Here is a 26,081-nt window from a genome sequence, read left to right on the forward strand (position 1 = left end):
AAAACTCACCTAAACGTGCCCTCATCATAGTCAGAGTAATAAAACAACTGGAACTATGGCAAATAAATATAGCATATTAACAGGAAAGGTTAATATGCTATATTTTAACCTTTCCTGTTAAGGTTAATATATATATAAAATATATAAAATATACCTCATAGACCTCGTAGACCAGGTCTATGAGGTGGACCTGGTCTCCCTCATGCCTCCTGGATGAGGGAGATTGTTTCACCAAATTCCCATAGTAACCACTGAACTTTGAACAAGGAAAGGCTGAGACCAGCTTAAAAAACAAAAAGTGTGAATAATAATAAATCATTTGCAACATATTTTGTTAAATTTGAAATAAAAATCTGAAAAAGAAATCTGAAATGATACCATAATCAAACCTAATGGTCAAATATGGATACATTTTTTAAAAATCTAATTGTAGTCGGCAAGAGCTCAAGATTCAACATGTTCAAATAACAAACTCAGCTGTCGATGAACTGAGCGACGCTGTGAGCTCTGGAGGATCCATGCTGCACAACATGGTCCAAGAGGCCTGCAACTAGAAATAACATCAAAATCCACCTGATTTTAATCAGAAAAAAGTGTGGATAAATCCCAATCACCACAGGTCGGAATTGACATGTTTCCATTTAGCAGATTTATTTTTGTAATTCAAATTTGCACCATTTTATAAGCAATTGCAACACAGTTACTAGCAATATCTACATGCTAACTGGTAAGCATGGCAGAGTATCTGTGCTGCTGTGGGTCTGTTTCTTTTCTAAAAGCCTTTTTTAGAAAGTCTCCGAAGTATCCAAACATTTTTTTGCAAAATCTGATCACCTCTCTGTGAAAACTGAAAAAGCGTTGTTATGCGTTTCAGCAGGACTTGGGGCTAAACAGGCAGGGATCTTCCACCGCCATGGTCTAGCTAGGATGCCTCCTGGATGTTTCTTCTCATGCCCACCGGTCATTAAAGCATTTCTGCTCAGTGGAAGAGGCTGCATGCTATCAGCAGAGGTTGTGTCAACAGTCCGTGCAGGAATGTAAACCGTAGCCTTTCCAAGAAGCACATGGCTGAGCTGTGGGAGTTTAGATTTGATCAAGTGGATGTTTGTCATCCGTTCCCAAGAGGAATGGAGGATTTTCCCCAAAGATGTCGCAGCAACTGAGATTAGATGTCTGTGTCTCCGCCGCACAGCGTGCTTCAGGCCATGGAGGAGAGCTATGAGGTGGACCTGGTCTACATCACTGAGAGGATCATCTCCCTCTCCTTCCCCGCCGCGGCCGACGAGCGCAGCTACACCAACAACCTCAAAGAGGTGGCCACCATGCTGCGGTCCAAGCACGGCGAACACTACCTGGTGAGACGAGTCCAAGCCCAGAACCTGTTCTCTGCTGAGCTGAATCGCTTTAATGTGTCATTCTTGTCTCATTCACCTCAGGTGCTCAACTTGAGCGAGCAGCGGAACGACTTAACCAAGTTAAACCACAAGGTACGAACACTGTTTGGTGGAAGCAGAGGCCGTGCTTTTGAGAGGAGTGAAGTGAAATGTGAAAAGTGAAACGGGCTCATGCTTTCTGAATGATTTCTGATTGATCCGGCTCAGGTTCTGGAGTTCGGCTGGCCAGATCATCATGCTCCGGCACTGGACAAGATCTGCAGCATGTGCAAAGCCATGGACACGTGGCTGAGCGGAGACCAGCGCAACGTCGTGCTGCTGCACAACAAGGTGACCAAACACTCAGGGATTAGAATAGGAAGAAAACACTGTGAAAATACAAGGAAGCTAGAAAATAAATTCATTTAAAAAATTGTTATGAATGTTTATATTCATAAAAAAATTATGAATACATATTTTTTTTAAATTCAGACATTTTCATGAATTTATTATATCATTACCTTGCATATCCCTTTAGAATCAATTTTACTTAACTTACATGAACTGCAGAATTTTTTTTTCTGACATTAAATCAGAATAACTTTCGAACAATGTTTAGAAAAAAAAATGTATTATTGAAAATAAAACACTCATTTAAAAAATAGATTTGTTTTAAACCATTTTTGAGATCTGAATAAACTTCTGTTTTAGATCAGCTACAATTAAAAAAAGTGTTTATTGTTTTATTAGCTAGCTGTCTGGATGATCAGAGTTATCTTATTACTTTCTAAGATAACTAAATGATTTGGGAACTGGCTTTGAAAGCTTCTAATTGGTTAATTGAAAACATCAAACAGAGATGAAGGGACACCTGTAGATGTACTTTAAGTCAACACCTCAAACACACTGCTTCCTGCCTGGTGTGACATCATCAAGTTTCCTGCCAAGCCCATTTTCTACACTGCAGATTTTTGGGGGAACAAACTCTTCTCACTGTCATACCTTTAATACTACACAAATAATGTATACATCAAATTGTAGATATTTCCCTTTCCTTTCAGTTGGTGTGTCTGGATGTGTTCTAAGATTTATAGTTTTCCTCTAAGTCCCCTCAGAGTGCAGGAAACTCACACGCTCCCTCTCTCATTCACGTTCATTGTAATTCTTCTCTGAACTTTCAGGAAGTTGTTCCAGTATTTCCAACATGAACTTCACTTTAACTCCGTCTTCTTGTGTGTTCTGTGGTTTTGCAGGGGAATCGAGGTCGAACAGGCGTAGTAGTGGCTGCGTATATGCACTACAGCAACATATCTGCAAGGTACGCAACATGTTACCACTGCACCTTTGTTACTTTCTAAGCTTCTGTTTAAAGTTCACAATGCTACGGTAAAAGATTTAAGGCTGTCGCTTTTTGAAAAACTGTTATTTGAGTACTTTGATCTTCCAAACCCCCTTTTTTTCAAGTGATGTGAGGACAGGAGTAACAATCCATCAAACGAAGGTTTTGAATATTAAACACCGATGTGATATTTTAGCTTAGCAGTCCGTCCTAGCTAGTTTATTTTCCTGGCATTGTGGAGGAAAAATGTCATCCATGTTTAATGCAACCAGATGTTATAAAACGGGCCCCAGCCAGGAGGACTTAAAGCCAAGGGGTATTTTTTATAAAGTTGTGAAAAGATTTTTGCTTGTCTTATAAGAACAAAAGGGAAGATTCTGAATTTAAATTTAGAATAATTACATCTGTGTGATTTCATGCCATGCAGTGCTGACCAGGCGCTCGACCGGTTCGCCATGAGGCGATTCTACGAGGACAAAGCTCTTCCTGGCGGTCAGCCGTCACAGAGAAGGTAAATTATTAACTCCCTTCCTTTTCTATAACTACTTTTTATAATTAATTCCACTGAAGAGTTAACACGAAGACACCCTTAGATCAGCAGAATGAGACATCCTGCAAATCCTGAAAGCAGTTTGAATTTTTTTTTCACTGTAGAAACAACCAAGAAAAAGTTATTTCACCACTTTTAGCACTTTTTTTTAATATTTAAACGTTTTTCATCTTCAACAAAATGTTGTTTTCATACCAAGATAACCTGAGTAAACTGAGGAATTATGAAATCAAATATATTTTTACGGTTTATGTAATTTTATTACATGACAAAATTTCTTTTACTTTTTCTTTTTAGATAAGTTTAATGCAAACCTATTAAATAAACCTTACATGATTCATGTTCATCAGTGGAATAAACCTCTTTTATTTAATTACATTCTCCTTAGGTTTATGTAATTAGTATTATTAAAGTATAGTTATATTAAATTAATAAAGAGTGTATTTCTTTCAAATACATAAAGTATATTATTTGAATTGCATAATAATCAAATTACCTATGCAAATGAAATTGCATGCATATCTTTGAATTACATTTTAGTTGTTGATATTTGTTACTCTGGAAAGTATTAGAAAGTTCTTTCAGATGGAACCACAATGAGAACCAATTAACCAGACAAAAAGTTAGCTGTGCTAACCCTAAAGCACTAATCATAACTATTAGTTCCACTAATTAAAAAAGTGCTACATGGTATTTGGTGAAAGCTAATGCTAAAGCACTGAAAGTTAAATTCAAATTGCCTGTGTCAATGTCACAGCATGTGTTATGACATAGTATATTGCTCTCAACGTTTTTTAAAGTTAGCAAAAGTGCTAACGCGCTAAATTAAATATTAGTGCCACTATTAGTGCATTCGCAGAAGTCTACCCACCACTGATGAGACTGATGAGAACCATTATCCTCTAATGGAGAAAGAACACAGAACAGTGGGGAACCTGCCCAGGAGTGACCAACCTACAAAAATTATCCTAAAGGAAAAACAAAGAAGGTGGACTTTTTTCTGCTCTCTTCCAGAAAAGTCCACCTTTTCTGGAAAAGAGCATTGATTTTGCTCGATGATCCATAAACATCTAAATTGCATCTTTGTTTCACCGATATTTTGGGTAAAAATAAATAACCATCATATTATAGCTGTGGCTCCTTCGCTCTTCGTCTAGCTGCTTCCATGACATCTCGGGTCAGGCTAATTGAACATTCCAGAAACCACAACATCTGGTCACTGACAGGAGAACAAGGAGGATGTGTGTACATGGAGACCTGGAGGTCAAGGTTACCTTTGATGCAATCATTATTAGCATCATTAACAACCAGACTATACTAACTCAACAGACACCTAGCAGCCCTCCGTACACATCCGTCTATTCCATCGGATCCTAAAGAGAATAAAGCTACGTCATACTGAGACTGAAACCGGGTTAGAATTTAAAAGGTAATCCAACTGATATAGGGAAGAACCTAAAACATGGAGGGAAGATGGTTAATATCTGAAAATTGTGTTTTGGCCTCTGAGCCACTGAGACAATGGTGTTTCTAAAGTCTTGAGTCCAATTTAGTTTTTTTTGTTGTTTTTTTTTCTTATATATTTACACATTTTTACTGGAATATATAAAATTGGTTTCTCAATGTTGCCCTGGGCAGCTGCCTATAAAACTGACCCCATTTAAAACCACCACCTACTGTGAGTGGAGACGGGGAGCTGCGTGGAGCCTTGGGGCAGACTGAGGATGCCCATGGTATGTCTGCAGGTATGTGCAGTACTTCAACGGCCTCCTGTCTGGACACATCAAGATCAACAACAAGCCGCTCTTCCTGCATCATGTCATCATGCACGGCATACCCAACTTTGAATCCAAAGGCGGTGAGTTTCCCAGCCAAAGGTCTGCAGGAGAGACGCAGCTTGTCACCATGTCTCATTCGTCTTGTTGCTGTTTCCTGACAGGATGCCGGCCGTTCCTGAAGATCTACCAGGCGATGCAGCCAGTCTACACATCCGGAATCTAGTATGGAAACTTTTCTTCCAGTTCAGTGTGGTTTGGCTTTGAGTCTGCAGAGAAACTAATACTTGATGTGATTCCCAACTGAAAGAGCTTTACTGTCTTTGGCTTTGGCAGCAATGTGCAGGGAGACAGCAACACCAGTATCTGCATCACCATAGAACCTGGGCTGCTTCTGAAAGGAGACATCCTGGTAGGACTGCAATCTGTTTATACTTATATTGTTCTATTCCATATGTTGTAACAATTCATATTCTGTTCTTTGTAGCTGAAGTGTTACCATAAGAGGTACAGGAACCCAACCAGAGACGTGGTGTTCAGGGTCCAGTTCCACACCTGTGCCATCCACGACCTTGGGGTCGTTTTTGGGAAGGCGGAGCTCGATGAGACCTTCAAAGGTGTTATTATCTGTTATTAATAGTGAAATTATATGCATGAGTCATAAAATAATTTCTCTTTGCATGTTAAAAAAAAGACATTTGGACATAAAGATCAAAGTCAAAGGCTTAATTTTGTCTGACTGCAGAAGACAGGATGCCTAGAGTTTAATAATAAACAGTGCCCTCTGCTGGTCAAACTGTACTATTGAAAAGCTAATTGTTCCATAAAGTATAAGTGATTTTATTTGGCTTTACAATTTTCATTAAAATTATGCAATGCTATTTATTTATGCATAATAAATTTTAAATTAAAATTCTTCCAGTTTAGTTTGAAATAAATGATTAAGATATATATTTTTTTACATTCTTTCTCAAATGTTTTGACATTATTTCTTCTTACATTTTCAATAAAAATAATTTAGATATGCAATTTTAATCAAATTTTACATAGAAAATTTATAAAAACTATTTCTATATATCGATATGATAATTGTCTGTAATGAACAATAGCTTCAAATTAAGATAACATTAGCAAAGCATGGACATTTTAATGCTAATTGTTTTTAGGACAAAATAAAATAAGGATCTTATGAAGACACATGTTTTTTTCTTCTATATTTAGGATTTATTAGGATTTTAATGGAACCAAACAAAATACTGTTTTTTCGAATAAAGAAATCATAAAGATGAAGATAAAAAGAATGGTTATGTAATTACAGCTTATGTTTTTCCCCTTCAGTGCAGCTAAATTAAAAGACAACCTTTAAGTCTAATTGTATATTTATCTGGAGAGGAAAAGCAGTCATTTTCCGCCATGTCACATTTTATATCTCACAATCAATTTATCTACCGTGTTGTTCATAACCTTTATGTTTCTGCCGTGTCATCCAACATCTACTTCCTGTTTATTACAGCCATGTGTAGCACCAGCATCTGATGAAATTCCACGTTTCATAGCCTGACTGATTCACTCTAAACTAGAAGATGGAAAACACAATTTGAATTTCTTGTGACATTTCAAAAGTTTGCTCAAAATTCGTGTGACTATTTGATGGAAACATAACTAGTGAATGTTTTATATCACTATGCCGGAAATTTAGCCAACTTTTATTTAAATAATTGTCTATATTGAGCCACATTTGATTTGAGTTTTTGATCACAGATTTAAGATCCGTCTTTAAATAGGACACTCCATTTGGCCAAGAGGTTCAGGTCATGAAGCAGCAGACCAGACCAGACCAGCGCACCGCTACCAACATGTCTGACTGAACTCAGACCTAAAATGTCCACAGAACATTTGACGACACGTCCTGGTGATCGAGAAGCGTTTGGCTCTTTATGTCCTAAGATGTTCTGAATCAATTAGGGTCGTACTTCACCAGTGTTATTAACTTTCATGCAGTTCTAGGCAAAGATGCATGTTGCCCTCTGCTGTGTGTTTGTACAGATGAAAGGTTCCCAGAGTACGGGAAGGTGGAGTTTGTTTTCTCCTACGGACCAGAAAAAATCAGAGGTACTCCAACTTCCTAACCACTTTGAATGCCCGGTTTACCCATCAAGAGATAATTCAACTAAAAATGCTTTTTAAATTTCGTACACTAGGTCTGGACCACTTGGAGAATGGGCCAAGTGTTTCTGTGGACTACAACACCCAGGACCCCCTGATCCGCTGGGACTCATACGAGAGCTTCAGCCATCCCAGTGAGGACGCAGTGGACACAGAGAACGGTATGTCCTCACACATTCCATACATGGACATTTTCTGTCTCAAAGTCCTCAGCTTTATAATTCAATTTAATTATTAGTTTCCATAAGATAGTAGATCATGTATATATTTTAGCAAATACTTGAAACCAAAGGTTTGTCAATTCAGAATCTGTCCTGAAAGCTTCATTCAGCCCCCTAAGAAGGGAGTAAATATGTGCCTAAAACCAAATTATTATTATTATAATTAAAACTAAAAAGCAAAAACTTATCACAAAGAAAAGAAGCAACAGAAACCAGCTCCAGATTTTTGTTGCCTGTGAAGCTTCACACCCCCTGCTTGTCCTCCTCTGTCCTGTCATTGAGCTCTTTAAATAGCCACTGCAGAAATAGGGGGGCGTCAGTCACCCTGCAACAAGCTAACCCCCCGGGTGGGGGGACTGTTGTAAACTGAAACACCTACTAGCATCAACTCCAACGAGCTGCTGAGCTCACGGCTAATGTTTCCGTCGGGAGTTTTAGAATTTAAATAGAAACTAAATATGTTGGAGAGAAAGTTGATGATATACCTGGAAGCTCCATGTGGCTCCGAGTTCTGCAACTTCTTCATGAACAGAGCCCTCTAGTGGCAAACCAGATAAAGAACAGAATAGAATAGAAACATATTTCATTGTCACATTTGGGAAGTTCAGGTGCAGTAGCAGCATCAAGGTATGTAGAGTCACACAAAAAATCAAAAAGTTTTAAAACTGTATATTAAACAAGGTTTGAAATAATAATGGAATTAATAATATGTAATAATAAAAATACCATGCAGTCATCAGAAAGGGCTTACTTGAGATCTGCAACTGAGCAGATTGATATTTATTTTCATGAATATGAAAATAAATATCAAAATATAAATATTTTGCATTTGAGTATTAAAAAACAGACTATTAACAATATATGAAAAAGAAAAAAAAGGTGCAAAAAACAAATGTGCGGTGACAGAAGAAATGGTATTTAAAAGTATTTACAGGGATGTAAATATTTATTGATGGTTCTACAGTGGGAGGAAGGGTCTGCTGTAATGCTCTGTTGTATACTTAGGATGCAGCCGTTTGTCATTGGAAGAGTTGATATGTTTCTTCACCACGAAACTGTAAACTCCAGTGTATTTAAAAATGTTTCTGTGTTTGAATATGTTTATGTTTGATTTTGCATGTAAAATATCGTGTGACAGAACAACAATACTGGACAAAATGGGATGGAGATAGAGATGGAGAAATCATTTTCCACAAATGCTCTCCGTATTACAGAAGTTGAGTTTATTTGCAAAGCTAAAAGCACAACGTTTTATTCTTAATGTTGGCAGAAATGGCCTTCCGTAGTTTTTAACTGCGTAATGCAATGTAAAGAAGACTTTCCTGCCATCACTTAACATCTGATGATCTCACCAGGTCCCTGGGCTCCTTTAAGTGATGATGAGCTCTATGATTACTTCCATAAAAACCGGCTCAGACAGGAGGACTTGTGAGTCTCAGTAGAGCTGGACTTGGCAGCCTTTCCCAGCCTTCCTGCACCGCGTTCCCCTTCTTTATGAAGACGCTATTTGTTTCATTTTCAGCAGCTTTCAAAGACCCATTTCATTTTCATGCATGTCCCCAGGGAGCTGTTGAGGTTGCTGCCATGTTGCAAAGAAGGTCAATGGGAATCACCAGGATTCCCAGTTCCGTCCCAGCAGAGGGGGCTGCAGTGTTCTCAGAAATAACTAATCTCTTCATCAGTTTAGTTTTTTTCCTAGTTGGATATTTTTTTCTGCTATGCTGGGCTAACAAGCAGAGAGGCCTATTTTTACAAGCTACCGCTCAGAGGACAGCTATCAGGCTTCACTTACAGAATCTAGACCTGCTTATTTGTGCAGGTGCTAAATGTATGTTTCATCCTGCGAGGTTCTATATGAACGGACCCTGAAAGATGAGGAACTTTAACGTGTCTGCATGGTTGGAGAGCATAACATTTCAGCTCAGTGGACTTTCCAGGATCACATTATAACTGCTGTTGAATTTTGAGGAGAAATCCATTTTTTGCCTGTTAGCTTTAGCATTAACATTAGCATTTAACATCTAGGAGTCAGAGTGGTTTCTAAAGCGCACAGAGTTTTTGTCTGGTTATAGATATGTTCTGTTTCGTCACATTTCAATGTTTCAGCTCATCAAACTAATCTAAATCCCAAAAGGCAGTTTTAAAAATATTATTTTATTCATTAGGGTAAATAACTTGAATCATAATCTTCCAGAGTGACTGATTTTAAACAATTCCACAGCAGTGATGGAAAACAATCTTTCCCAGTTGATAAATTTAATCACTTATCTTTTGCAGTGATTTCCTGTTGAAGTGTGTGTGCATGCAATGCAGTTTGTGTGTTTCCATCGCTTCAAAGGCAGTCCTGTAGTTTGGCAGCAGCTGCCAGCCTGGAGTTTCAGTGGGGTCAAAAGGCCACTGCTTGCGCCTCGGAGGGGCTTGTTTACTACCAACACCAACAAATCAGCTTCAAAACAGACAAACTGGGTCATCCTCTGGAAGGAACACAAGGCTGGTCTAAAGTCCTCCCACCGGCTCCCTGCAGCTCGGAGAACAGATTTTAAAATATGTAAATCTGTTGGTTTATAAATCACTGAACGGCAAAAAAATCTGCTTTTGTTGGATCAACCTTCCAGATCTCTCAGGTCTTCTGGTTCTGGTTCTGCTCTGCATCCAAAACCAGAATCAAACATGGAGAATCAGGATTCAGCTTTCATAAACCACAAACTTCTGGAAAACAGATGAAACAGTGACTTCCTTTAAATTAAGGCTAAAGGAACTGCTTAGAGCTGCTATAATTCTAGTCTGCATGTCAACTTTTTCATTTTCTTAATTTTGCCTCAGTAATGTAATTTTGTTTAATTATGTTATGTTTTTGTCACACAAAGGACTCTGAACTGCCTCATTGCTGAAACGTTATACACTAAAAAACTTGACTTGACAGAACAATTCCATCTTAGACTCTTTTGTCCAAACAACATTATCTTTGACTATGATCTTCCTTGTAGATGTAGTCATTAAAAGGTACTTTTAATTTTTATTCTTCATTTATATTTCTAACAACTTCCAATGTTGTTAAAAATATTGAAAGTTTAAGAAAGATTTGGATGTGGCCTTGGTCTCCATCCTGATCTGTTCTAATTTTAGGGTAAGAGGTAAAATTTAGATTTATGATATTAATCATATTTAACTTAAAGTTACTGGTAATGGTTAGGGTTATGTGTAAATGCAGTTACAGAAATGAACGGATGTCAATTCAAGGTCCAAATACAAACTTGTGTGTAATGTACAGTAGATCAGTGACGGTGCAAGGCAGACTGTGCCTCCTTGTTTACCGCCCTCCGCCCATATTTGGCTGGGGCTGAGCCCTCAAACATGTCTGGAATAACTGCCCAGAGACAGACAGACACAGACAGACAGAGAGGGACGAGGGACAGAGAGGCTCCAAGGGGAAAACGTATCACTATTCCGAAGTTTTGTCTTGTAAGTGAGGACATTGTTTTAATGTGATTTTGAAGTTTTGGGATATTTTTCAAGAAATACGATTTGGAAGAAATTATGAAGTGGCGCTGAACAGCAGGACTTTCTGGTGAGTGTAACATAACTCATATTTTGGGAATTTAATTGGCTGCTTACATAAACGTGCAATAAAATTATGTAAAATAAAAAGTTAGATTATATTTTTTTTAAAGAAACACTGCATTTCAACTTTCTGCTCAGTCTGGAGCCTGCATGTCTGTTTATCATGTTTCCTTGGCAACGCTGCATCCTGTGTGTTTGGCACCCATACAGTACCAAATGAGTCATGGAGCAACCAATTTGAGTGTGGAACATTTTATGAGCAGGCTGCAATTTGGGTACGCCAAAACTATTAGAGGCGCTGATTGGTGCATGCAGAGACCTTGGGCATCAGGACAGGGAGAGAGGCGAGGAGCTGAGTCTGTGGAAGAACAGCGAAAAATGTGAGATGCAGTGCAGTGCGATTGAGTCTATTGCAAGGAAATGACGTGTCTGCATTTAATCAGTAAAGGTCTATTCATTAAATTGAGTTTATCCATAAAAGCCGAGACCGTAATGTTTCTAGTTGGATCTCCTGCTGCTGGCAGCACTGGGAGTTCCAGCTACAGGTTCATATCAACCCCACAAATCCTGCCAACTTCCTCCTTGTCATTACTGCATGTCTGCATCCTGCCGCGCTGCCCTGCTGCCGCTCTGTTTGTCGTTTTGTCCCATGAAGTCGTGTTGGAATGCGTTGGATGTTGCGTCTAATAGATACATTTCATATATTTTCCATTTTCTGCAATCATGATAGTTTGTGGTGGAAAAATGGAAGAGATTTTTATCGGAACCACTGAGCTATTTTTTTCTTTTATTGTTTTTGACAAGGCTTACAATCCACCTAAATTGGTTCTAGTTCAGCACCAGTAATGTGGACATGTTTTAGTAGAGCTTGCTTAAAGAAAACTTATTGTTAAATGAAAATAATGCATAACCTCCAACATGTTCTAGTTCCGCCTGGTAAAACTGGCGGAAACCATCACTGGTTCCCAGTGATGTTTTTATTTTTGTTGTTGGTTTTTTTTTTTTTTTTTAATTGTTTTGACTGTGCATCCACATAGACCCAGTGTTTGTTCCAATTGCAGTTTCTTTTTTTAAGCATTTATTTGCTGCTTAAAAATGTGAAATATTGCTCTAACTATAGATATGTGAAATAACTACTTGCCTAATCAGAATCAACACAAATCTTTCTGTCGTTCCCATTTTGGAGCGAGATGAACAGATCTGGCACGAGTAATTATCTTAAAGTATTAAAGACAAAAAAAATACTTCAGTTGCACATTTATCTTATTTCTTATTTATTTATTTATTTTAGAAGAATAATTGGGGTCCTAAAAAATGTGACACCAGTGATTTGGTGAAAACCAGTTGCTGTAAACTAAAACAAGAAAATATCAAACCATTTTAAAGCTTTTCACACATCAAGAATTGTTTGTCAGTGAAGGTGAAAGGGTTAAATGATGTCCAAACAGACACAGACACGAGCGTCCAGATGAGCTGCATACAGATGAAACAATGAGTGACGTCTAAATAAGGTTCATGTATTGACCATAGTTACAAATAAAGTTACATTTAACGATAAATTGAATTGCTTCTGGTGTATACTCAAGTAATTCTATCCTAATTAATGTCTTTTTTCCTGTAAAATGTAAATCTTATTCCGATAATCAGATTTCTACCTGAAGGAAGCTTCAGGGTACATTTGGTGTTCCCTATAGCTATTTTTACCAGGTGTTGAATACCTAAAGAGGGCAGTAGAAGTCTTTATCTTGGGGGTAAATTTGGTTCTTCAAAGCTGCCAGAGAATTCGACATGTAGGTAGACAGCAAGCAGATGCAGTGTTTTGACAGGCGATTGATCCTTGTGAGTGAAAGACGGATGAATGGATGGACAGATGCATAAAGGAAAAAATGACTCCAGTCGGGAGCCAACAGAACCTACAGGGGGCAGACATGCAGACCTCACATGATCCCGTCTGGCTCCATTTAGTCTTTTATCATATGCAATAAGTTTTATGCACATTTTTCTCTAAAATTTATTGCATCTCATGATTTTCTGGGAATCCAACATGGCTGGAAGTCACAGTTAGTGACAGACAGACAGATAGGTTTTCTATGACACCCACTCAGGTGACAGACAGACAGGCGGATGGATGGACAGATTGGTGACATCATCCTGAAAGCAATCTCGGAGACAGACTCAGACAGAGTCGCATCACGTCACTGCATACCGTGACAGCTGGACGGTGACAGATACACTGAGAGGCAGACATTGCAAATATAAAACTGCAGAAGTTGTCCTTGTGCCAGTCACCGATACGGCGGCCATGACACCTTTTTTACTGATGGGCTGTCACCTCATCCTTCACAGGAATGTCTCTTTCTGGCTGTGCCAACAAAAGTAAAGATTAAGAGATTATTAGTAGCTTTTTTTGTACATAGTTTTTTTTTTTTTTTTTTTTTTTTTTTAATGTAAGGTCTTTGCTCAGATTACTGAAATTGACTTATGTATCATGTTTACAGGAATCGACTGAGATGTTTCTCAGAACTGAAGTCAACCCAGTGACCCAGTGATATGGCAGTAATAATGGACAATGATGGACAAATATTAAGAGAAAAAACACATTTCTTCTCTTAAACCAAAGAAGCTAGTTAACACTTGACTGATTACAATGTGACTCACTTGCACATTAATCATTTTATCAATCATTAATGCCTAATGTCAAGCTTTTTTTAATCGCTATAGTGAACAATTAAAAATTACCAATGATAACAAACAATATAAGAAAACTGAAAATTTCTCACATTTTTATTGAAGAGGTACGCTCACTCAAGGCTAATTAGCATGTGGTTAACTAGCATAAAGGCGAAGAGTAACATGACACCAAACTGTCTTTAACACCATGGCACATAATTATAGAACAGTATTGGAGCAAATATGAACTAACAAGAAAAATATATATATTATTAGTCAAGAGGCTAGTTAGCACATGGCTAATTACAATGTAACTAATAAGCACATCAATACAGATGCAGATTAACAAACTGTTTTAGACAGCTATTGTAAATCATTGCATATATTTTGTTTCAGCTACAACATGAAATTAAAATTAAAGCAATTCATTGTTTTGTTTAACCAAAGAACACATGGCTAAACATTACATTCTCAATTAGCTAATAATAATTAATATGGCAAAAAAGTATCTGGCTATTTGGCAGAACTACAGCATCATGAAGTGATTCCAAAAAAGGAACGCTTCAATTTAAATAACAAAGTAGTTTAAGATTTTCCAAAGTTTAATGGTTTATAGATTTTCTGCTGGTCCAATTGATGTCTAAAAAGTAATTTGGCTGAACTTGTCACAACTTAAAAGTCTTGGTGAGTTTTAAAGGGCAAATGGTTTTCTTAGGACAATGCTCACAGGATATATCCTGTGAACATATGGGTGTTCGTATGCATTTATAAGCGTGCAGGCATGCATGAAATCAAACACCAAATCCAATAAAACAACTATAGCTCATATATATGCTAACAGGGATTTAGATCTACCACATGGACCCATTTTGACTTGATATAATTGTTACAAGCACTCCTTTTATTAATGTATATATTTGCATATGTGTGTTTATATGCATGTGTGTGTATATATATATATATATATATATATATATATATATATATATATATATATATATATATATATATATATATATATATATATATATATATATATATATATATATATGTGTGTGTGTATGTATGATGAAAACAACACTATTGTTGTTTTGGAGGTATTTTGTGTGTGATGCTGTTTGAGATATAATTATTTCACCTTCACAAAAAAGGAAAGCACCTGTCCCATGAAAGAATGTAGAACACACAGGTGTTTTATTAATAAAAATGGGATATTGACAAAGCCATAAGTAAATTATTCTTTTTTTTTTTTACCTAAACAGACTTTATTGTTTAGGTAAAAAAATAATAATTCCGTTTTTTTTACTGAATTGTAAAATGTGCATTGGTACAAGTAGCTCTGTTCTCTGAAGCACAAAGATGCTGTAGATGTTCTCTAGAAAAGGAAGCAAGTTGTTAGCTATCTGTCCTGTGAGTCAACCGATCTAATTTGAGCTGAGCTTCATTTTTTTACTGACATCAGAGGAAAGGTATTTGTCCTATTCTAATAGAGCACTGTTTGTTTGTCATTTATAATCAGGGTCATTACATAGAGTAGCTGGCAGTAGTGCCATCTAGCTTTAACATTACATTATAAAAAATTGGGAGCAATGATGTGTTGCCGTTCACAAAGTGAACAATCTTTTAATTCCCATTACAGTATTCAGATTGGAGATGACTAGTCAGCTCTACCTGACTTTCTATACCAATACGAAATGTGGTAACATTTATAAAATATTTAATATATTTTCAAGAGCAATAATTGTCTTAAAATCAACAGATTCCATTTATTGCTAATATATTTGTTAATTTACGGTGAGACAGGTTTTCAGGTCAAATCCCATCCAATTCCATTTTTTAGAGAGAAATGCGTGATATGAAAATAATGAATGATCTCTTAAGTCTCAAAAGTCTACATAGGCATTATTAGGGTTTTTTCCACAATATATCTTTATCAAAGGTATTTTGTAGAGAGAACTTAAATCAAGACCGGGCTTAAAGGGCAGTATTATGTAAAATTATCTGTTTTGCGCTTTACGATTATGTTATAATGTTATTCATTTAAGAAATCCTTTAATCTCCCCTGGTAGCCATTCTATATGCAGAAACAAGTGGGGTAACTACACATCATGCAAACCATGTTGTGATGAAGTGGCATTAATTTGTGAAGTCAAATACCTTTTAAGTCATGTTATATATATATATATATATATGTTTTATATTACCCACTTATTCCAGTCAGGTGAGCAAAACACTGTTTTAAGCCATGAAAAAACATGTTTCCCACAAACTAACCTTTGCAGAACAGATAAACCAGAAGAGTACTTCTTACCTGTCTTTCCTGAATTGTAAACATATATATATATATAACTATAATAAAAAAATAATAATTACGGCTTCATTGCACCAGCTCTACTCAACAGTTTCTATTCCCAGCTGTCATTCTGTTGTGACATTTTTTGTTGCGTTTCTTAATCTGCCCAGCCCTAGTTAAGTTGAGTCATTTTTTTTTGCCACTGAGCTTTTAAAGATAATTTTCTATAAACAAGAACAAGGACACTGCCTCTCCTGTTAAAGTACAGAAGCAGCTGGAGGCAGAGCCAAAGAGGTTACATAGTGGAGAATACAGCTTACACATAAATTTAACAAAATACCAAACTTTTATGCCTTGAAAAATATTTTAAATGTAAAGAAAAAGGCAAGCATTAAATGAGTAGGATTTTATTGACACGTGGTACAGGGAACCCCCAATGGCATTGGTGTTCCTACTGTTTGTCCAAAACAGCATATCTTCCCGGACAGCTGGGTAATGTTGGATGTGGTTACGGTGGTGGAGTCCCCTCCCCAGCTGCCGGGAACAGTAAGAAATCATCCGAGTGCCAGCTCACCCCTCCTGGCAGCTTCAGTGGTAGAGTTCCACCTCACTACAGTGGAGCACATGTTAGACGATGTTAGGTTGTGACTCAGGACGGAGGGAGAAAGTCTTGTTCGTCTGAGCCGAATGATCGAGTCTGCCTCAAGATGAGGAAATATTCTTGGATTATACATTGATCTAAAAATTCTCCTAGTGCAGGTAAGAAGGAGGTTTCTGTTGAGTTTATTACTACGGCATAGCATTGTTGTGATTTTGTTTTTAGATTCTAAAAGTAAACTGCTTTTTATAATGAAGGAGTGTTCGTTCTGGTTGTAATTAGTGCGTTATGTGGTGGACCAGACCCGACTATTCCTAGAGAAATTGTAATCTAAACCTACGTTTATATTTTCATAATGTGTTAACATGTAGTGCAACCACAGGGACAAACTGTGTTTACAGCCTCCTCTCGTGCCGCTTATTCTTGTTGCTACTGCATCCAAGAACTTGTTGTTGACATGGGTTTTGAAATAGCTACAGTCCGAGCGATCCACCATCTGGCCCCAGAGGGGGTCACTCAATCTGGAACATCCCACATATGAGCCAGTGTCATTAATATTTTCTATCACTTTGTAAATGCAACTTGTATTATTGAAGCCAACTTTGGTTTAGTGTTTAATTATATCAATATGGTTCTTTAAGTTAACAGTAATATAGAATTTCTGATAAACTGAGTTTTACCTTTTGGAAGTGTAACCTAGATCAAAAATATATTTGGTAATTGATCTGTATTCCCAAGCCAATAACTAGTCAAATGCAGCAGAAAGTAAAATGTTCTCCAAAATGTTTGTAACCAGTTTGACATGACTAATATATTTTAGCAGCCAGAAGTCAACCTGAGGAAGATTGCTTCTCCTCTCCAAGTTCATCTCCAGGCATTCAAGCTGGCACTGTTTAAAATGTTTCCATTTGTAGGGCTGGATCCTAGTTGTTTCATGTTGGCCCCTATGGGCCTGTGCTGACGCAACATGACAGAAGCTTTAGAACTACAAATTGGCTATTAATAGAGCTGAAGAGGTTGTGTTGCTGGTAGAGAGGACACATGCAGAACCTTTGGATTGCAAAAGTTGGATGCAAAGGGTGGCCACTATGCTTCTGGTTAGAGCAAATGTATCACTTCTTGAATAAAATTGTACTTGTCCTTGACGTCTACTTTACATATGATTTTCTCCTTTTTGTCCTTTCAGACGTTGGTCATACTCAAGGTCCGCTTGATGGAAGTCTTTATGCCCGGGTCCGAAAGAAAGACTCCCTGGAGGGAGTTGTTACCATTAATGGCCTTCCAGTCCGTGAAAACCCCTTGACAAATACAGAGGGCTCATTGCAGCAATCTAACCATCACCTCCAAAAGACTGAGCAGTCCCTTCCAGTGGCAGGCCACACCTCCCTTCCTGCCGTAGATCATACCCTTTCTGTGAGCAGTGACTCAGGCAACTCTACTGCATCAATCAAGACTGATCGCACTGACGAGCACAGCCATTCCCTGCACACAGCTGCAGGTCACAGCAACTCAACAACAGCCCACCCAACACTTAGCCCCCAGGAGAAACGAGAACTAGACCAGCTTCTTAGTGGCCTTGAGCCACCAACTCAGCGCCAGGCTTACTTGTCCACATCTACCAGTCCAGGAGGAGGGGTTCGACACCTGGTTCCAGCGCAGGTGCATGTCAACGGGGGCCATACCAGGATTCTTAGGGCACCCTCAACAGAGGAGCGTGAAACTGATATCCTTGATGACGAGCTTCCTAATAGTCAAGAGGGCAACAGCGTTGATAGCTTGGGTACACTCTCATCTTTAGAGGGTCAGGCAACACCAGCGAGCCTCTACTACCAATCACAGACACCTGTTGGTGGCCAGAACGACGGCCCATACCTTGAGAGAAACGTTCTTGGGGAAAAGCTGAACGAAATGCCTGTGCATGGAGTGCAAACTCCTACAGCAATGCAGGAGAGGTCTGTAGATTCACCATCACTGCAGGTGGGGTATAACAACTACCAAAATGGAGGAGGAATGTACCGTTCACAGTCCTTTGGAAATCAGCCACCCAGTAGCCCTGAGACCAACCCTAAAATGATGCCCAAAGCCCCTGAGAGGAGTACCAGTAGTCGAGAGGCAGTTCAAAGAGGTCTTAACCACTGGCACCAGCATAGTCTTCCAGATGATCCCTTTGGGCCTCCTCCTCAGTCAACCCACAGCCTCCCTCATTTCCCAACCTCTGCCTCACAGCGAGACATTGAACAGTCCATAGAAGCACTAAACATGCTAATGCTTGATCTAGATCCAATCAACTCACACATGTGTAAGTCCCACAGTGCACCACCTGGAGATAACACCCTCAGTTCATCCCAGATACCATTCTCCCAGACCCTGGCTAGGCCATCCTACCAAGGGGACTCTGCCATCCATGGCTACAACAACCCAGGGTCAATGAACAGCACCTATCATCAGCGGCAACCTGTGAGGGTCCCAGCAGTGCCAAACCAGAGTCCCGTCACGGAGTCTCCAACGTACTCACCCCAAAGGTCCAACACTGGTTACCCATACCAGAACACCACCCCAACACACACCCCTGAGCCCTACCTCCATACACGCCAAGCAGCCCATCATTGTCCCATTGATACTTCTGCTAATGTCAACCAGCAGTCTCCCCAGAAACTAATAAACTCAACAAGCAGAGTTTCACACTCCCCAGACCTACAGGGGCCATCTCCTTACCCAGGACACAGCACCTCTTCTTCTCCTCTTCCTGCGCTCACACCCCAACCCAAGGAAATGTCTTCTTCTTCCTTGCCAAGAGAGCAAGATGCAGAGGAGGAGACTCTGAACTTGGAAGGCCTGGTTGCTCACCGTATCGCTGGTAAGGCATTCAGGTTTTATGTTAGTTGTTGAAATGATCAATTCACTACAAATGGAATGATTTATTTCAAGTGTTTATTCCTGTTGATTTTCTGATTATTACAGTATTTATATGATACAACTAAAGGAAAGACAGAACATTGTTATTATTCCCTAAAACCCATTAAAAAAGTTTTCTTATTACAGAATTCTTTGCGGCCCTGTGTTCATTTTGATGAACTGAAACAATTTTGATGTTCGGAGAAACTTAAATATGGGTACTAAGTCTAAACCCTAGGGAATAAAAAAAAAATAATTAAAATATATAACTTTGTGTGTACTTTGTTTTAGTTTTTGATTGGCATGACTGAAAACACCTTAACTTTCTTATGATATCTTAAAATATGGAGAATTTTACAGTTCAGGATTCAGTCTTACATTTAATTTCTCTTTCCTTCTTAGAGTTTACCTGAGGTATTTACAATGTACTTACACTGATGTTTTAGTGTATAAGTGCAAGCTTCTTTGTTGTAAGATGTCTTAATTTATGTTTACTTGTAAAAATGGTTGATAATCTTAAAAACAGGACATATGAATAGTGCAGGACTCCGCATTATGTCACTAAAATGATACAACTGTTACCTGACTGCTTCCAAAGTGCTGACAGAAACGCAAAGAAGACTCACGTTGTGTGTACCAGAACGTGAGCAGCGAAGCTTTCAGCAGTTTGTATTACAGATCCACAGTGGCGTTCTGTACCGCAGTTCTGACCTGGCCACATAAAATTAGCTCTGCAGCTGAAACGAAGTAAAGCTGGTGACAGCAGAGATGGGAAGAAGAATAAGAATAGCCAAGCATGCAAGAACTTCCATTCATTATCTGCATTCAGAATGCACTGTCATTTAAATAAGCTCTCTGGTGCCTCCTAGTGGAGGAAGGGTTTCCATGCTTATTTCCATATTTGATTTTTTATTTTTATTTTTTTGTTTAATCCATCTTCGTGGAAAACCTTTTGCTGTCATTGCATCTTCCTCTGCACCTTCCTCACCCTCTTCCTCCTCCACCTGCTGCTTCCCCTCCATCACCTGACTTTCCTCCCCTGGAACAGAGTACAACGCTCGTATTCGGGGCATCAGTGAAAGCATGACATCCCAACAATCTGACCGCCATCGCTCCTATTCCTTCTCTGGTTTGTCCATTTTTCCCTCACTTTTAATTTTCACATGTAGTTGATGTATTTTTCCTGCCTCGCTTATTTATTTTTCTCAATCATGTAGTTTTACTTTCGACTTCCTTCTTTTTGCCCATTAAAATTCTAATCAAGAATTTGAGCTTGGTTCTACCAGAGTTAGGTGTGGATTGTTTGCTTGTGGCTTAGCAAGTTGCATAACAAGCTTTTCTAGAAAGCATGTCCTGAGTTCTGCAGTGAATATCTTGGTGGGTTTCAGGAGTTCGTTCCAAAGGAATGACCCCGGAGGTGACGCAGGAGACAGGCAGGCGCCGGACCACAAGCGAGGGCCACTACCAGTGCGGTCATGATAACATCTCTGCGTCTCATTCGCCGGACTTTGCCAACAATCTGGCTCTGAATCCAGGTGGAAGACCCAGAGAGGTACAGTCAGACGCCTGATCTTTGGGTCAAGCCCAGCATAGTTCAGCAGAGCAGACTGTGTGTGTGTGTGTGTGTGTGTGTGTGCGTGTGTGTGCGTGTGTGTGTGTGTGTGTGTGTGTGTGTGTGTGTGTGTGTGTGTGTGTGTGTGTGTGTGTGTGTGTGTATATATATATATATATACATCTCACTGCCTCTGAAACATTCTTTTGCACTGGGTGATGTAAGGTTTGGGAATCCATACTGTGATTCTGTCTACACATTCTTGAGCTAAACTGAAGGCCACATGAAGTTTGGAGATCTTTAGGTATTGACGCTATACTCTATGAGCCCCACGTCCTTTGTCGTCATGCGGTTCATGTTGACGTTTTTCCCAACTGAAACCAACAAACAGTTGACTTTGGAGTATATAGTAGGGATAACATTTCATAAAATTACTATTGCCATGAAAGTGATTGTAACTCCTGGATTTTTGCTGTTTAGTGTTTGCAGATTTTTCTGTGGAACATAACTCCAAATTAATTGCAGAAAATTTGCCTGTCTGCAACTTTTTTTGTAGACCACATCTGAAATAATCAAAAGTAAATTCTGTACTTGGGAAGCTGGTGTTTGCAAAGCAGCCAAACCAGCAGGACCATTTTTTATTTTTTTGTCTGTATCCCCAAGAGTGGATTTAAGGAAGACGTTGGATGTTAGCATCTATGATAGCGGTACGATGGTTTCCACTGTGTATATTGATGCATATGAAGCACATTTTAAAGCTGGTATTTTTTCAGATTATATTGACTGTTGAGAAGTTCTGTCTGACAATACTTTTTTCTTCAGGGTCTTATGCACAGCTACCGGGAAGCATTTGAAGATGATGAGACATGTCGCCATGGCAATAGTTCCTCTTTTGAAAGCAGTGGTAAGAATTCTCTTAACTCTTTCAATTAGGATTTTAAACTTGATTGGAATGGATTCCTCTTTATTTATTCTTTAAAAAATAAAAAAAAATGTGTGTGTAGGTGTGTGTGTGTGTGTGTATCTGTGTAACAAACTTTATTTTAATGGATTAATGTTGCTGACTTTGTTTTTTTCCATTTTCATTTAATCCGTGTTGGGCAGAAACAGAACCTTTTGCTGCAGTAACAGTGGTTTGAATCTGTTTTTTTTTTTTTCGTTTGTTTTTTGTTTTAGCTCGATCTACTCCAGGTTTGACAAAGACACCTCTTTCTGCTCTGGGACTAAAACCTCATCAACAAGGTGGATCAGGTCAGTGTTCTAAAGACCAACTCTATTGATTTTCCTTTTCTGTAGCTGATCATCAAACAAATGTTGATTTCAGACACAGATAACTGAAGTACATTCAAATAGCAGCAGATTTCATTTACTTAGGGCCTCCATGTGAACGTTACAATGCTAAAATGACTGCTGATCAAAAGGAACAAAAGTGACTGTCAAATATTTGCAAAAATATCTTGAAGATCCCAAAGAAATACATTTTTGCTTTCATACTCAAAAACCCCTCAAATTAACTGATTTAATAAACTTCAAGATTCCTCCACATTGATGTGAAAATACTGAAAAAGTTGTTTAAATTTATACCTGCTTCTGGACATGCTTCTACTTTCCTGTTTTGAGCTCCTGTCTTCTTTTTTTCCTTCCTTTTTGACTTGCATTGCCACCAGACTCTGATTGTAATAATACACAGCAAGGTAGGGACACTTCTGCTTTGATATAGTTTCACAGTCTCCAGAACTTTTTTTTAACAACCTTGTAAATACAAGGTTGTTAAACTACACGTTTTCTTTTTGAGTTCACCTTTTTGTCACCTGTGCTTCTCAGATAATCGCAGCGCTGGGGAAACGAGACCACAACCATTCACCGCTCCTCTGTCCTTCAGCAGTCCTGTCCACACCGATGGGTAAGTTTTTCCACTCTGACCTCCCACAATTTAGTAAACATAAGCATTTTTAGTAGGTCAGTATTGCTTAACCAACTTCAATGCACTGTCTTGTAGAAATATACAGTTCATTCTATTTTTCTTACACTCATTTTTTGCTTTTGCTTTATTAAGTACCACTGCCATTTGTCATGTAGGAGTGTTGGGTTACTTATGATTGTATTTATAAATATAATAAAAGAAAACAAAAGACAGACATTCAAATATGATGTAAATTTGCAACATTTAACCCAGTTTCTGACATTTAGATTTTACTGAAGAAGATTTTTAAACTGATTTTCAAGATGGACCATAACTAGACCGATGGACTGTAACTGTGGACCAGATTTGTGTGATCCGATCCATAGTTAAAGTACTTCAGATACAGCCTGGTTCTGTAACCTAATAGCTAGACAGACTCTGGCTTCTAGATGGCAGCAAAGTGCCTGCAATACCATTCTCCTTCAACTTGGCTGCTTTAAAGATTCGAATTAGCGATGATAGTCTAAAGAGAGGCTTCTTATAAATTTGTGCTACACTGTCATAAGTCTGATATACTTGGAATAACCAATTGATTGAGCATACCTTACTGTTTGATAACTAGTAATGTGTACTATAATTATTCACTACTTTGTTTTGGTCGATAGCATAAAATCCCAATAATATACTATATAGTGGGGTTGTAGCAAAAAAAAAAAACAATTCCAAGGGGTGTTAACATGTTTGGAAGGCACTGTATGTAGAAGAATTTTGTAAATTTGAATTTTCAGGAAAACAAATACTTGTTTTTATGTTTCAGAAGGAGGACTGGTTCTTCAGACAGCGCCCCCCGCAGTCCCGTCTCCCCATACACCAACAGACCTGCGTCCCCTGAGGGCTCCCAGGTCAACATCATGGGTGTCCACACGGTCCCCGGCAGTCCGAACACCCTCCACCGCACAGTGGCCACTAACACGCCCCCCAGCCCTGCCCTTCAAAGACGCCTAGGTCAAGCAAGCCCCTCCCTGACTAGACACCAGCCCCCATCCAGCCCTCTGATAGGTCGAAACCCTAAAACTGCAAGTGCCGCCATCCCCCCAAGTCCACTAATGGGGCGGCGTGCGGGGTCGAGCGGCTGCAGCACACCCGATGAGCTGGGGGCTGCCTCTCGTCAGGGGAGCGCCCAGCCGCCTCCCACCCCCGCCTTTCCCGTCTCCCCACAGCTTCCAGAGAAGAGACACATGTCCAGCGGAGACGCAGAGAGGACAGACAACAGGAACCTGACGCCAGCCAGCGGTGGCAGCACGCCAAACCTTTCCGGCACACATACCCTCCCAGACGTCTCCAAGTCCATCTATGGTGAGACAAGGGACGGGTTGTGTTAGCTCGCAGCTGGCTTGTGTACTCAGTAATCATCTTTCCTGTTCATTTTCTTTTAAACAGATGGTTATCCAGACATTAAGATGAATGTTAAGTTTGTCCAGGACACTTCTAGGTTCTGGTACAAGCCAGATATCTCCAGAGAACAAGGTGAGGGCTCTAAATATAGCAAAACCCAAAGATTTACAAATGCTGTGCAGAAAAAAACACAAGGCTTTTTCCCACTTCTGACATTTAATCTGATTACAAACCTTTTCTGTTTAGATTAGAATTACTAAAATTATTTTTGATTTGCTAAATGCCAGAATTTGCCCAGATAATTGTTTCATGATTGAAAATAAAAAAAATATATATATCCAAAGTAATCAATAAGCGATCCATGGACTTTGGTAAGACTTGTTCATACTTGGATACAATTTCCAGTTGCCTGAAGGTGGCACCTCATCTGTTGAAAGTATAAACAGCTTGTAAATATTCAACCATCACATGGTTCAGGAAGGAGACAGGTTGGTGTGAAATTTCCATATGAACCCCAAAACTTAAGATGCTAGCTGAAACTATAGAGAAAGTGTCATTATCAGCAGTGAAAACAAGTCCATGGGCCGAAAGGCCGCTCAGAAAGTTGGATGCCATTACTCCAAATGCATGAAAGACAAACAAAATGTTTGTCAGCTTCTAAATTCGAAGTTAAAATCTGCCTTCATAAAATCTCTCTCACCATTCTGCCTTTCAGATAATTTTATTGACTATAAGGGCCTTAAAAACTGCTAACAATTCAGTCTGATTTAACATCAGACAGTGGAAAAAAATATATTACGGCATTTTCTACAGTGTAAGTGAATATCTTGTCTCAGTTGTATCTAGTGGTATACACTAGTGTTTATCCAGCATTTTCCTTTGTATTCTGACTTCCTACATCCTCTTTTCAGCCATTAGTCTGTTAAAGGACAGGGAGCCAGGGGCGTTCATCATACGGGACAGCCACTCTTTCCGTGGAGCCTACGGTCTGGCCATGAAGGTGGCCTGTCCCCCACCAACTGTCCAGCAAAACAAAAAAGGTAAACTCAGTGACATATTCAGCACTTTTATGAAGTTTGTGGCCTTTTTTACTCACTTGATGTCATATATTATGATTCTTTGGTAGTTGCCGACATGACCAATGAGCTGGTGAGGCACTTCCTGATTGAGACCAGCCCCAAAGGCGTTCGCCTGAAAGGTTGCCCCAATGAACCCTATTTTGGTGGGTATCTGACCTTTTGCCTGTGGTGGGAGCTCTTGAATCCGGCGGTCCAGTTTCACACAAAGATTTTTTTTGTGTATTTGCAGGATGTCTCTCTGCTCTGGTGTACCAACATGCAATGACTCCTCTGGCTCTGCCCTGCAAGCTGATGATCCCCACCAAAGGTTAGCAACATCCTAACGCTGTCTGATTCTCATGACTGTTAGAAGACTGAAGAAGTGATTGTTGCCTTCATCTTGTGATGTACTTAGGATTTATTTTCTGATAATAACTATTTATTCTCCCGACAAAAAGATCCAAATGAAGAGGCGCTGGAACTTGCTACACCTACTGATCAAGTTGTTGAGCTTCTCAAACAGGGAGCAGGTATGGATTCATGGAATTTAAGAGTAGAAATTTTGTTCTTATTAGCCTTTCAGAGGGATTCTGCAGCTTTATGATGCCGTTCTTTTATAGTACTAGTCTTTTTTTAACCAGCCATTACATTGGGAGACTTTCTGGAAACAAACTTTCAAACAAACAAGGCAGCAAGCACTGGTCAAAGTCACAAGAAACTGTTATTATTATT

General features: G+C 38.9%; 1 protein-coding gene across 1 annotated transcript in view; it reads left to right on the plus strand.

Annotated features, from left to right (window-relative positions):
* tns1a (tensin 1a) overlaps nt 1–26,081 on the plus strand; it is a 56,053-nt gene that overhangs the window by 24,116 nt on the left and 5,856 nt on the right. Inside the window, exons 6-29 of the mRNA XM_015012059.2 lie at nt 1,193–1,355; nt 1,437–1,487; nt 1,602–1,724; nt 2,627–2,691; nt 3,140–3,223; nt 5,008–5,120; nt 5,202–5,262; nt 5,374–5,449; nt 5,525–5,654; nt 7,084–7,149; nt 7,239–7,364; nt 17,733–19,403; nt 20,490–20,570; nt 20,830–20,993; nt 21,816–21,897; nt 22,170–22,244; nt 22,661–22,687; nt 22,818–22,896; nt 23,714–24,252; nt 24,337–24,423; nt 25,203–25,331; nt 25,418–25,513; nt 25,600–25,677; nt 25,808–25,879. Of these exons, the coding sequence (XP_014867545.2) occupies nt 1,206–1,355; nt 1,437–1,487; nt 1,602–1,724; nt 2,627–2,691; nt 3,140–3,223; nt 5,008–5,120; nt 5,202–5,262; nt 5,374–5,449; nt 5,525–5,654; nt 7,084–7,149; nt 7,239–7,364; nt 17,733–19,403; nt 20,490–20,570; nt 20,830–20,993; nt 21,816–21,897; nt 22,170–22,244; nt 22,661–22,687; nt 22,818–22,896; nt 23,714–24,252; nt 24,337–24,423; nt 25,203–25,331; nt 25,418–25,513; nt 25,600–25,677; nt 25,808–25,879 (4,225 nt within the window). The 5' untranslated portion in view covers nt 1,193–1,205. The remainder of the gene's footprint in view (nt 1–1,192; nt 1,356–1,436; nt 1,488–1,601; nt 1,725–2,626; nt 2,692–3,139; nt 3,224–5,007; nt 5,121–5,201; nt 5,263–5,373; nt 5,450–5,524; nt 5,655–7,083; nt 7,150–7,238; nt 7,365–17,732; nt 19,404–20,489; nt 20,571–20,829; nt 20,994–21,815; nt 21,898–22,169; nt 22,245–22,660; nt 22,688–22,817; nt 22,897–23,713; nt 24,253–24,336; nt 24,424–25,202; nt 25,332–25,417; nt 25,514–25,599; nt 25,678–25,807; nt 25,880–26,081) is intronic.

This window comes from Poecilia mexicana, unplaced genomic scaffold (assembly GCF_051168715.1).
Source record: "Poecilia mexicana isolate PSO_F unplaced genomic scaffold, ASM5116871v1 scaffold_2, whole genome shotgun sequence".
NCBI classification, from domain to species: Eukaryota; Metazoa; Chordata; class Actinopteri; order Cyprinodontiformes; family Poeciliidae; genus Poecilia; species Poecilia mexicana.